This window comes from Mya arenaria, chromosome 1 (genome assembly GCF_026914265.1).
Source record: "Mya arenaria isolate MELC-2E11 chromosome 1, ASM2691426v1".
Classification (NCBI taxonomy): domain Eukaryota; kingdom Metazoa; phylum Mollusca; class Bivalvia; order Myida; family Myidae; genus Mya; species Mya arenaria.
In genome coordinates, this window is record NC_069122.1 from 55,761,201 (window position 1) to 55,774,636 (window position 13,436).

Below are 13,436 nucleotides of genomic sequence, written 5' to 3' on the forward strand. Positions count from 1 at the left end.
TTGAAGTCGTAGTCGTGGGTTCATTCCATGGTCCATTTAGCTCGATCCCTTTGCCGCGTGATGCCTGCCTCTCGGTACTTTAAGGATGAAAGTGGTTTAGTGGTGTAGGTTTCTGCTTCTTACCCATGACTATGTGGGTTCGATCCCTACCAAGGCTACTATCTCATGGATGGCCTCTCAAAAATGACACAGTAACAGTTTCTAGCCAGGAAACGGACTAGAGAGTGATTTTATCAGCTAATCACCTTTAGCAAAATCGAGCTTGTTTATTTTAGTTAGATTTAACCAATGAAAGTTGTACCCCTTCATCGGTGCTTTGAAAAATAATTAAAGGCCCTGTTTGAAGCAAGTGCTTGCGCTTGAAACACGGGTAATCCTTGACCGAGTGGTCTTAAGGAATACATTCAGTGTTCTCTAACCTTAAAGTCGATTAAAATTTCAATATTATAACCAAGTACCACCAGGAAGTATCTTTGAAAAATGCAAAATTAAGCAAACAGTTTGATTTTTTAGATTTATTAGTGAAATATGCAATTTGATAAAACAGTTTTCTGCAAAGGAATAATAAAACTACACATCTGACGCAGTTGTATATAATAAAACTGCTTTAGATTATGTAGTGCGAGTGCACTCTTTGACCTGTTGACACATGAAGTGCTGACGTCACTGGTCTGTGAGCACATCTCGGGGAGTTCGAGATCAGCTGTAGAAGAAGCAAGTCGTACTTTGATATACTGCTTAATAAAAGACCTCACGTGTGCTTTCCCTAAAGTTAATGGTAAGCTAGGTTTGGTCTAAGTTATAATAGGGAATACTTTAATGGTGGCAGCGGTGTTTTATTAAGCCGTTCCAGTGCAATTGTTGCTGAAATTCTGCAACTTTTGTTGGCAAATTTTCCTCGAGAATTTTCCCGCGTTTGAAGCCACATTTTTTCGTCAATTTTTGGCCATTGTTAATTTTCTTCTGGTCTTACCAGTTGATTATTTGATTCTACGTCGTAGTCTCCATGGACTGCCACTAACCCGGCCCCTTCGTTTGCTTTTGTTTGTTTTTTGAGGCCTTTTCAGCGTCCTTAGCCACTTTTCGGACGGGAAGAGTAGCCGGACAGAAGACAAACAAGGTCGGTGGTTGTACAATCAAGTTAATCTTCTACTCAGGAGCATTTGATTTGTAAGCATGGCCAGTAATAAAGTGCTTGTAAACTTCTTGTCTGTTGAAGACTTGCAGACAATTCCAAATATTGGCCCAAGGTTAGCATCTACTATTGTGGATTTGCGTGAGCATTATGGCAATCTCACACCAGAAAGTTTGCAGACAATGCTTCGGCATAAACTGCCGGACACTGTCATGCAAGAGTTGGATTTCACCCCAAACAGAGACTTGGTCGGCAACACCTGCCCACCTCCTCTAGGTGTACAAACATCCCATACCACCCCTCTTGTTTCAAAGATTGAGACAGAGGTTGACGGGTTTGAGACCTTGGTTGCCTCTGCACAAAAGCAGTTGAATGACCGCATTGATCAACTTACATCAATGCTACCTAGTGTCCCACAGCACTATAAATCTGATCATGTATTGCCACGCCCCAGTGTTTACAATCAGACAAATGCCCCTGTTCCAATGGCCCACCACTATATGCCAACGCCACAACAGCTGAAACCCCAGTACCCCGTTCAACAAAGGTTGGACCTGGGTAGACTGCGAGAAAGCGACAGTGACGAGGATGTCCAGTCAGCGTCTGGTATCCCTCGCTCATACAGTACCCGACAGAAAAAGGTACGTATGCATAAAAGCAGTCGGTTACCTCACTCCAAACTCCTGTCCCTTCACCGTCTTGATTCATCTACTGATGAGTCCGACACTAGACAAGCCCCAATGATAAAGAGTGAGCAAGTCAAGTTACACTCCTCCTTGCCTGATAAGGACCATATTTCGCAAAAACATGCGGAATACCCCCGAGAGGTAGTACAGGCATCCCCTCATGGCCACTCTGTGCGCAAGGGTAGTCATGCATTGAAGGATATACCTAAATCTCTGGTATATGATGGTAAATCGAGCTGGCATTCATTCGAAATGAAGTTTCAGCAGTGTGCACAGTCATTTGGCTGGAGTACAGATGATTGTAAACTCTGTTTATTACATTGTTTGTCAGGGAAGGCACTCGACAAATGTGCTCGATTGCTTCAATGCAGTCCACAAATGCCTTACCGTTCTTTATTGAGCAAACTTAAGGAGCGGTTCGGCTCAGAGTTTCCCGCCTCTGCGCAAGCCAAGTTCGCTGACGCTTCTCAGGAAAAAGGTGAGTGTATGGAAGACTGGGCAGATAGGGTACAAGAGTTAGCGGCTGAAGCTTTCCGGTCACTGCCGGAGACCTTCACAAACCAGCAGGCGATAGACCGCTTCTGTCAAGGCCTGCAAGATCGAGAAGCTGGGCATAGCACCTTCATGCGTAAGTATACAACCATTGAAGAGGCCATGAATAACATCAGGTTGTTTCAGCATTCCATGAGTGCTATGAGTAAGAGTAAATCTATTCATACAGTAGTAGATTATGACGAGGATATAGCAAATGTTTACGCCGTTCAGAATCCTTCTGGACTTGCGTTAGACATGAGCGTTCTCAAGAGAGAACTACAGAGTCTGCGAGAAGAGGTGAAGCGGCTTGGAGAAGCTAGGCCCACTCAACCGTGTAGCAGACAGCAGCGTTTCAACCGTCCGCGAGGTACGTATGGCTGTTACATTTGTGATAGTAAGTCGCACTTGATCGCTGAATGTCCCCACAAGAAGGACTTTAAGGCGTTTGTTTTAAACGCAAAAGGGTCAGGATAGGGAGCCAATCCTTGACCCAAGAATACTCCGGCTCAAACCCAGAAGAGCGAAACGAGGTATGTAGCAAACTTGTTTCTAATGAGACCGTACCATCCAATTCACTACCAGACGGGGCCCCGTCTGCAGTCATTGTTTCATTAAATGAGACCACAAATGACATACAGTCAGAAGAACAAGGCGAAACACCTTCTCCTTGTTTGACACCAGGTACTCTGCCAGCTGATGGTACAGTACTTGCACCTCCTGTCAAGGTTTGTTTGTTGAAATCCATATCAGCATTAGCAAAACCGGTATGCGAGTTTGTTCTAAATTGCGACGTGTCGGACAATGTTGTCAGTGCGAAGCTCTTGCAAATTCAGAATGGTACAGAACATGTCATTGCCTATGGCAGTTACATCCTAACGGAAGAAGAGCAGAAATACTGCACTACGAGAAAAGAGCTGTTAGCAGTTGTAAGATTTACTCGGCAGTATAGACATTATTTGCTTGGTAGACCTTTTAAGGTCCGGACCGACCACTCAAGTTTGACTTGGTTGTTAAATTACAAAGAACCGCAGGATCAGTTTGCTTGTTGGATTGAGGAATTGGCTCAGTTCAACATGGTCTTGGAGTGCCGATCAGGAAAGAAGTCACATCCTGGTCACTGCAATTCATATGTAGCTGGAGTTGCAGTTGGAGATCTTCCTTGCGGTGGTTGTAATTATTGTGTGAGGGCTGACAACCAATGTGGTTCATTTTCCCGGAAGGTAGATGTAGTTCCGATGACAGCGCAGAAGGCTGAGGTTGGGGAAGGTCGCGCCTTCGTGAACCCAGCATCCGGGAGCGTCTGTCAGGGAGTGGGGGCTACAGCCACATTGGGTAGTACACAACGGGCACATAGTATCTCGTGGCCGGAGGGCTCAACGATACAGAGTGAGATTGTGCACAGGGGATCAGCGAGTGCTCAATACATTACAGAGCAACAACACCATGTCTGTGACAATAGTGGCAAGCCGGTGGACCAAGGGGGTCGTCCGCAAATAGATGTCTCTGAAGTAGCCGTTTCAACTGAGCCTGATACTCAGGCTTCTCCGACAACAGCAGAAAGCAGGACATGGGATCCAGGGGGAATGAAGTATCAATGACAGCCAACGCTTATAGTCAGCGGCTGTAAGCAGTATCCTGAAATACAGGATTAGCTGCCTTCCTTTTCTTCTAGGTGGGAGGGGGAAGGTGAAGTAGATGGGTTTACAAAAGTTAAGCCCATAACACCTAGTTGCAGTTGGTTACTTCAAGTAGCCTCAACCAGAAGTGCTGGAAGTAAATATTTACTGATGTAGATATTTTGGTAGTCGTCAGTGGCTCGTTCAACTTACTGGTTGGACCAGCCCTAGCAGTGATCTTGTCAGATACTTTTGACTTGATCAGCCTTCTACAGACCCCGGTGCCGTCCCAACAAAAGAAACAGGGGGAGAGTGTAGTGCGAGTGCACTCTTTGACCTGTTGACACATGAAGTGCTGACGTCACTGGTCTGTGAGCACATCTCGGGGAGTTCGAGATCAGTTCAGCTGTAGAAGAAGCAAGTCGTACTTTGATATACTGCTTAATAAAAGACCTCACGTGTGCTTTCCCTAAAGTTAATGGTAAGCTAGGTTTGGTCTAAGTAATAATAGGGAATACTTTAATTACACACAAGTTGAAAATGCCGATGGTATACGCGAAATCAGGTAACAACTAACATCTTGCATTTGTTATTTTCTTGAATATTCTATCAATATTAAATTAATTAGCAATTATATGATGACATGTATATATCCCAACTTTTTTTTAACCCAGCAGCTGTAATACTGTGGAAATCTCCAACTGGTGATTTCTCCAACTTCTGTGTTCTCCAACTTCTGTATTCTCCAATTGGTGAATTTTATCAATAGAAATTGACTGTGGAATTCTCCAATTGGAAATTTCTCCAATTGGAGAACCGTTTTTACAAAATCATAATTTTTGATTTTTTTTTAGATTTTAATAAAGTTAATAACTCTAGTACTCAAAACATAAATAGAAATGTAATTTTCTGTTCCAAATTGTAATATTTGATTTTTTTCAAATTGCTGATTTTTTCCCCCGTTTCGGCTCATATGGAAAATTCTCCAATTGGAGTTTGCCAAAACCCCGCGGGGGACCTAAAATCCAATTGGTGGCCAACGGGAGAAATCAATTTTGGAATTAAAATTTTCATATTTCTTAAAACTTTTTTTTTAATTTTACTTAAAATATTTCTTATTTAATGGGCAAACTTTCTATGTGTCGCTTTTGAAGTTGATATCTAAGATAATAAAAAAAACTAAGTTTGCAAGTAAACCGGATTTGCAAACTTATACCGGATGCTGTTTTAGCCGAATACAAACTTCAATTTGATTTTAATAAATAAATAAACATTCCTTTTTGTGATTATCATAAAAATAACTGAATACTCTAAAAAAGAAAGTATAACATGAGTTATAGGGAAACAAAAATAGTGAGATTGGCTTAATCCTGTTATAAGGGACTTAAAAAATTTCGAGAGGGGCCAGGCTACTTGGTTGAGATATATATAGTCATCATGATCTTTTATTTTAATTTAAGAACCACTTGTTTGAAAAAGACTGCTTCAAAGCTGTACATGTTTCGTTCTTTAAGCTTCTGTGTAATGAGCATGTATAACATTTAATTTTATGCCCCCAATTATCAGGATAATGGATTAACTATGGATTGACTTTCATTTTGGTTGAAAATAAATGTATGAACATTTCCTGGTGTATTGTGGGGCAAGTGGGGGCATCCGTGCCCTATGGACACACTTTAGTTCAGTGATTATATCACCCATACTTTGGTTTGAAGGGCTTTGTGTGCCAAGATGGAAATATCATTGAAGTTATAATCGACAGAAAAAAGGTTATGAAAAGGTTTCCAGGTTTACCATATAAATGATTATTATGAACTTTCGATTATTGTCGGATAGTAAATCGAAATGCTTGGTCCGAATCGATTCGATTATTGATAGCAAATTGAGTCAGATTTTCAAACACTACTAATACTGAGTTATTTACAATGTAAGTGCATTTTCTTGATTGCGTTAAATAACCGGAGATACGAAAGAAGGTGATTTGTCTATGAATGATATTCTTAAAGAAATCAGTCAACATAATAATATTCTTCCATAGGCAGCGCAGAATCCTCATGAAAGTCTTCGCGACATTCTTCACCTTAGGAATTCAGCACCCCATACTTCTACACCAATCAAAGAATCTACCAGATTTGAACATGCTTCTACTTTGCTAACCCCACGATTACCTTTATTTTCTGGGGACCAACCTCTTCCAAAGGGAGAAGTGTCTTTTGTCATCTGGCGACATGAAGTAAAGTGCCTCCTCAACATTTCAGAACTTCCTTCTTCATTCATACTGATGGCGGTCCGTTTATCACTACGTGGTATTGCCAGACAGTTGATAGTTTCTCTCGGTGAATCTGCTACTCTCTCTAACTTTCCTGAATTACTAAAATCTCATTTCAGTGACCCTTCATCAAATGAAGATCTCATTTCTTACTTTTTCAACTCTGTGCAGAAACCATCTCGTCTATGACAGCTTTCGCATGCAGAATAAAGACTGCTTTTCAAGACATCATTAACAAGGGCGAACTTCCTTCTTCAACGAAAAATGAACTGCTGCGACATCGATTCTGGAATGGTCTACAATCTGAGTCATTGAAACAACAAACGAGACACAAGCATGACTACACCAGCGATTTCAACATCCTTCTACAAGAGATTAGACAAGTGGAATAAGAACTTTCGAAATCATCATCAACCATGTTTTCATCTTCAAGAAAGAAGCCACAACATCAACCTATTTTGGCAGATGAAACCATGACTAAAAGACTTGATACATTGAAAAGTAAAGTTAATTCATGGGAAGAAAGATTTGATAGAAAATTTGCCCCCAAGTTTGATCAACTTCTCAATCATCTTGGTACCTCTTTATCTCTAGAGCAACTAAACCAACAGCAGTTTACACAGAAACGTGGAGGCTAGCGTGGTAGATATAGAAGAGGTGGGAATCCTTCTGCTTCATATCAACAGCAGCCTATAGGACCTTCTCCTCAACCTTCATTTTCAGGACCCATTTCAGTACCTTCTTTGCCACCTTCTTTTCCACCTCCGTTTCCTGGTGCTTCTTACATACCTCGACACTTTAACCAGCTGAACCAATTATACCCATAGAACTAGGAATTTCACGCCCCAGCAGCAGACTAAACTACACCCAAACTACTATCCGCTTCGATAGATGGCCGATCGGCAGCGGATAATCAGGAAGGCCAATTGAGGAACCGAGTAGGACCTGCTAATTAAACTGTAATCTGTAATTTTCAATGAAATACCCGTTTCTGCTTTAATAGATACAGGTAGCATGGTTTCAAAATCCTTTTATGATAGTTTGTCTCATAAACTTAAGTTGTTTGATATTACCATATTAGGCAGCTGATGGATCGAAATTAAATGTATTAGGTTACATTGAAGCTTCTGTTTTTATTCCAAATTTATCTGATTTTAACATAGATGTTCCAGTGTTAGTCGTCCCGGACTGTTTATTAAATATACAATGTCCTGTTATTGTTGGTATCAATATCATTAGGAAATGCAAGTCTTTGTAAATGACTCTGCTTTTTTTGATATTCCACATGTTTGGGACATTGCTTTTGACTCTTTGACGTGTCATCCTTGCACGGTGCGGTCAATCAACAATCGTACCATTGAAGTTGGTTCGTATGAGACAACAGTTCTTAAAGGCATTGTGAGGGGTGCAGATTTTAAATCCTGTGTTAATGAATTTCTTGTATGTCCTCAGTTGGTCAAACTTACACATAATGCTTCATATTCCAAAGTGCCTGTGAAGATTTGTAATGTTTAAGCAAAACCATTTCTATAAGGCCAAATTCCAACTTGTGCCAAATTTCTGAAGTTAGTGTTGTAGATAATTTGTCGTCTTTTCATTCTGATTGTTCTGATAAGTCATCTTTTTCTACTTCACTTTCTGAATCTGATAGTCCATTGTCAGAAGCTGAACAACTTGGCTTGAAAATTGATACCAACCATGATACTTCCGAACAACTCCATCGTATACGGCAGGTAGTTAGTAACTGGACACAAGTCTTTTTATGGCCTGACAGATATTGGATGCTTCAACCTTGTTAACACAAGATTATGTTAACTGATGATCGTCCCATTAAGCAACCGTATTGAAAGATTCAAGCTTCCATGTATGAGGAAGTCAAACAGCATCTGAAGGATATGGTGGATTGTGGTGTCATCCGTCCGTCCTTACTCTTCAAATGTAGTCTTCGTTAGAAAGAAAGATGGAAGTTTACGGTTTTGCATAGATCATCGAATGTTAAATGCTAGGACCAGGAAGGATGCCTACATGTTACCTCGTTTCGATGATACCATTTATGTACTTGCAGGATCAAAGTTCCAAGCTAGATTTTAGGTCTGCCTATTGGCAAGTGAAGATATAGGAAAAACAGGGAGAAAACTGCATATACTGTTGGTAAACTTGGTTTCTGCGAATGTAATCGCATGTCCTATGGTCTTACAAACGCACCTTCAACCATTCCGAGCGTTGCATGGGTGGTATGTTTCTCAAGGACGGTCTTGTCTTTATCGATGATATTCTATTCTTTTCTAAATTATTTGAAGGCATATTGATCGATTAGAAACTGTTTTCGCTAGGCTTGACAAGCATGGCTTAAAGCTTAAATCTTCCAAGTGCGAGCTATTCAAATCCTCAGTTGAATATCTTGGGCATGTTATTAGTCATGAACGAATACATACAAATCCTAAGACGACTTAGGCTGTCAGAAAATGGCCAGTCCCTTCAAACATAAAAGATCTACGTGCTTTTCATGGATTCACAGGGTACTATCGCCGTTTTGTGAAAGACTACGATCTGATAGCCCAGACCTTGAACCATCTCCTGGAAGGTCATCCTACATCCAAAAAGTCCAAGAGGTCCAAACCCAAAGCTCCTGTTTCCTGGCAGTGGGAAGAAGAACAAAAACATACTTTTGACTTTCTGATATCTAAACTTACTGAACCTCCTATCCTTGCTATTGCAGATTTCTCTTCCCTTTGAAGTACATTGTGATGCTAGCGCTTGTGGCCTTGGTGCAGTTCTCATCCACTATTTATGCAAAAAGCTACAGAAACAAGCTCAGTAGCAAAAGGTTTAAACAAAAACCCGGTTTACTGGCACTGGGCAAACGCCAAAGACAAAGAACACAAAATAACAAACAAGAAACATAGAAGAAAAACACAAAACTCCACAAACAGCACAGTGCATACATACTATAAATATATATAAAATATTGGTATGTTTATCAAGAATTGTTAGGTACCGCCTTGGAACGGTCAGTAAAATGTAAATTTACTTGGGGTTTAAACCAGTTTATGTGCACAAACCTCACTCTTATCCAAACAAGCTTAAATAAAGATAAAACGCAAAAGGTAAATCTTATGAAAGTATGCATTACCTTGAGGAAACTTATCAATAAAACAAATCATAATAAACCTATAGGTAGCGAGGTCAGAACTTTCTGCGCATGCGTAAATTATATCTGTCAACATTGATCATACATGTAATTCAAATAATAAGATTAAATATAAATATAAGACTTAACACCATCTTAAAACCTTAAACTAATAGATAAATGACATATTGTCACATTCGTTTAATTTGTTTTAACCCTTTTTAGCTTTTTCACCAATAAAACCCATGTTTAAAATGCATAAGCGCATGCATTAATCTCAAAATAACACTGTTTTCCGACTATTTTTAGAAACAGACCTGCTGGAAAAGCCGAGCAATTTCAACTAATCAAAATCACTTTCAGTGGCTGTTATTATTTTAAAACGAGGCTATAAGACCTGCAAAAGGCTCCTACGGGTGAAAATGCTGTTTAAATGTAATAAAATATGTGGGAAACTGAAGGGAAAAAATCACATTTTTGATGACTTAAATTTTGTATTATGGTCCCAGTGCTTCAGAAATCTTCACATTATATTATTATAAAGTATGATGTTTTAACTTTAAAATAAAACAAAGCCCGTAAAAATTGTTACTGGCGGAGATATGACTACCGACTTCCAACATGACCTACCCAAATCGGGCCCCATTTGTCATGAAGAGTTGTCCTTCCAAATTATCTCCCCTTATGCGCGCACTTTCAATACCAAACATCGTGACATTTTTATACGAAATTGAATCCAATGTAAGTAGTAATCCATTTCGTAACGTTTGCTGATATGCAACTTGGTTAAATGTTATACTATTTATGTTTTGTAGAAGTAAAAGGAAAACCACGCCACAGCTGTGGTCACCAGATTGCAATGTGCACTTTATTCATTAATGTAAACAATACCCCACCCACTGACTTGTAATGATGAGCCTGAGGCAAAAAAAGTACATTTTATATACTTATGAACAGGAATCAGATAATAAAACTGGTAAATGTGTCAAGCTTTTGTACGTTTATTTGACCAAATATCATTGTCTAGACTGAACTTCTTAAGATTAATCATCATTATCATGTCATTTTATACTTGCATTTTTTCTGCATGACTGTCCCTATGCCTAGCATTAATGACGCTTAACTGTTTTTATTTAACAATTTATCAGATATATGATCCTGGGTAAGTTACCAGTACTGCTGGTCCATTCGTCCTGACACCAGCACAAATCCACATATTGTAGTTTTACTTTCAGGTATGATCTGGAATGAGTGACAGTGATAGCCTTTCACTTTCCCCACAACCACGTACACCTTTGCCGGCTGTGGAATTGGTTGAGCATGAGGATTTTTCTTTTCCAAGGCGTTCTATCAGACAGTCGTCCCCGTCCCTTTCCGTGCAGTTCGACAGTGACGAGGATTTGTTTTCTTCGCCAAGGGCAAGGCGTTTGACCAGAAAGTCATCTACATCCCTTTCCTCACAGCCAGTTGTAATTGATCAGCAAAGGTATCACACTTAAATGTTATTATATATTATAGAACAATCCTTCAATAATGAGTTTTTGGGTCATGAAAACTCTATTTCACTGAACAGCAAGTAAATGTTTTAATACTCTCACAGGGATTAATCATTAAGTGTTATATACAGTAAAACTTGTGTTAGCCATCACTTCTGTTAAGCAGCCAACTTGTATTAAGCAGCCACTTGAAGATTAACCATACAAACATTTTCTTCTGTATTTGACTTGGTGTTAAGCAGCCACCTGTGTTCAGCAGCCAAATTACTCTCCTCATTGGCTGCTTAAGACAAGTTTGACTGTATATGAATCAAACTTTTGTGGAGACATTGTCATTACTTTCTAAATATGTTTATAATTTATATAGAGATGTAATTGTTAAATGTTTATTTATTTATCTTAATAAATTTATACAGCATTTGTTATATTAACTACATTATTTGATTGTTGTCCAAAAATTGATTGCCAAATGTTTTGTTATTATAGTCCCTCCTCGAGTCAAAGATCAACACAGCCACCATCACCAGAAGTTGTGTGCATAGGCTCTGACTCTGAACTTGAATTCTATGAACTGACTCAGCTTCAGGTATGAGTTTAGAAAAATAATTATTTGCTTGAAGAGATATTTTGACAACCTGGTGCATATGGTCATGGTAACATGATGATGTTTTTATTCAGCCCCATATGCTTTGTTTATAATGTTTGAAGACAATTAATTATAGAGTTTGGAATGAATGAATGTTTGTAAAAAAATGAATAAGAAGTTTGAAGAAGTGTTAATACTAAAGCCCTAACTCACTTTTTTATTTTATGGGCTCTTCTATCTTTTATTTCTAAATATTGAGCAAAACATTTGTCATACTTGTTTTCAGGCAGTTCCAAGTCCTGTCTTTCCAAGCAAAAAGATAATTTTGTCAAGTGGTCCGGTAAGTTGAATTACATATATAGCAATTGTAGCTTGTAGCACTTCAATTAACCCTCTTAATGCTTTTATAATATTGTATGTGTGTGCTTTTGTAGTAGAATTTATCAAGTAACACTTAGCCAACTTCCTTTGAAAAACAGTATTCAACAATTTCTGTAAAAAAATGGTTGTTTTGTAATTTGAGTAATAGAATGTTTGAATTTATTATTTGGCCAGTTACTGTCGGCTGTCTTTTCAACGCATACTATAGTGGACTCGAATACTTCGTTGAAAGTAAACTTAATATTTAACATGTTGTCTGTGCCTTAGAATAGCCATTTTTCACAGAGACTGTAACAGAGAATACAAAGTTGTACTTTTCATTCAAAACATTTCAATATAAAACAAGAAAACTGTTTAACATAACATAATAATTTACTAACAGCCTAGTGTTATAAAACAGTGAAGTAGTCTGTGTTTATACTAATATTCAGTTCTTTTCACCCCCATATTTTACGTTAAAAACTATTTTCAATAATCGATTATTGAAAAACATAATCGACTATCTAGAATCGGTACATATTTCGATCAATTTTTGATTATAATCGATCATCAGTACAACACTAGTATATAGGACACAATCTTGATTGGCTAAGTGAACCAACCCAAATATATATTTTATTGATTTATTAAAAATTGTTTTATTTATTTATTCTCTCAATGAAAAGATGATAAATTAAGATAAATACTTCAGGTTCCAGGCTTTCCATCTTGGTTCAACATCAAATACAGTGGCGACAGGTCAATTTACTCATATGAACTTCTACGAGAGCTGAAAAACGGTGACTTGAAACTTCTTTTGTAATCAAACAGGTGAATAAATGATGATTTTATTATGTGATTTATGTTATTTATATTAAGTAGTTTGCATAAGGTTTCCAGAAATGTATAGTTTTGCTATATTTCATTATTTTTCAAAAGAAGTGTTGATCTCGCTAGTATAGGTAAACTCCAAGTACTTCTACGATTAGAGATCCCAACTGTCTGCAGACGGAGGTAAACAATTTAGAGCACCTAATGCAAAACTTTTCAAAGGTACGATGCAGTCATTGTTCAACTTAGAAACTATAAATATCCCACACAGACTGCCTGATAAAATAAAAGGTTTGAAACTGTGTGATCATAGAGTTTCATGATAAAAGGCATTATTGTACTAAAACTGGGAACAAATAAAGGAAACGTTATTAAAAATAAAAGCGACATGTATTCGCTAATCTTTCCTTCCAAATGATTTGAAAATGTAAAATATTTGAAGAATATAAAGTCACATGCCAAAACACTCCGAGTAAGTCAAAAACGTGTTCACCAAAAACGGTTTTAAAGATAACATGAATTAGCAAAATCTTCAAAAAAAAATCAAAGGACTGAAAGGTTAGTTATGAAAGGATGCTATATTCAACCCTATATTCTGTTTCAGGTATTTATGTTAAAAAACTAGAAGGCAAGTGCTCTTCAATATATTCTTCCAAGTCCAAGATGGGGTTGAAAGAGTGCTTCTCTGTCTACTTATAACTTCGCTATTCAGTACAAGTCAGGTTCTACCAACTTGATGGACTCAGCCGTCAGCTGTTTTCTGAAGCCATCAACACCATTTGTGCTGCTGCAG

The 13,436-nt window shown here is 38.3% G+C and overlaps 2 protein-coding genes across 2 annotated transcripts; both read left to right on the top strand.

The window, feature by feature from the left end:
* The first annotated feature begins 481 nt into the window (after positions 1-481).
* LOC128228083 (uncharacterized) lies at positions 482-3,953 on the top strand. Its single transcript, XM_052939174.1, has 2 exons — positions 482-2,722; positions 2,938-3,953. Exons 1-2 carry the CDS (start codon positions 1,177-1,179, stop codon positions 3,951-3,953), a joined length of 2,562 nt encoding a protein of 853 aa, XP_052795134.1. The 5' UTR covers positions 482-1,176.
* Positions 3,952-12,635, top strand: LOC128230443 (uncharacterized). Its single transcript, XM_052942715.1, has 5 exons — positions 3,952-4,452; positions 10,606-10,856; positions 11,353-11,452; positions 11,739-11,792; positions 12,525-12,635. The coding sequence occupies exons 2-5, from the start codon at positions 10,618-10,620 to the stop codon at positions 12,633-12,635; spliced, it is 504 nt and encodes a 167-aa protein (XP_052798675.1). The 5' UTR covers positions 3,952-4,452; positions 10,606-10,617.
* Positions 12,636-13,436: the final 801 nt, after the last annotated feature.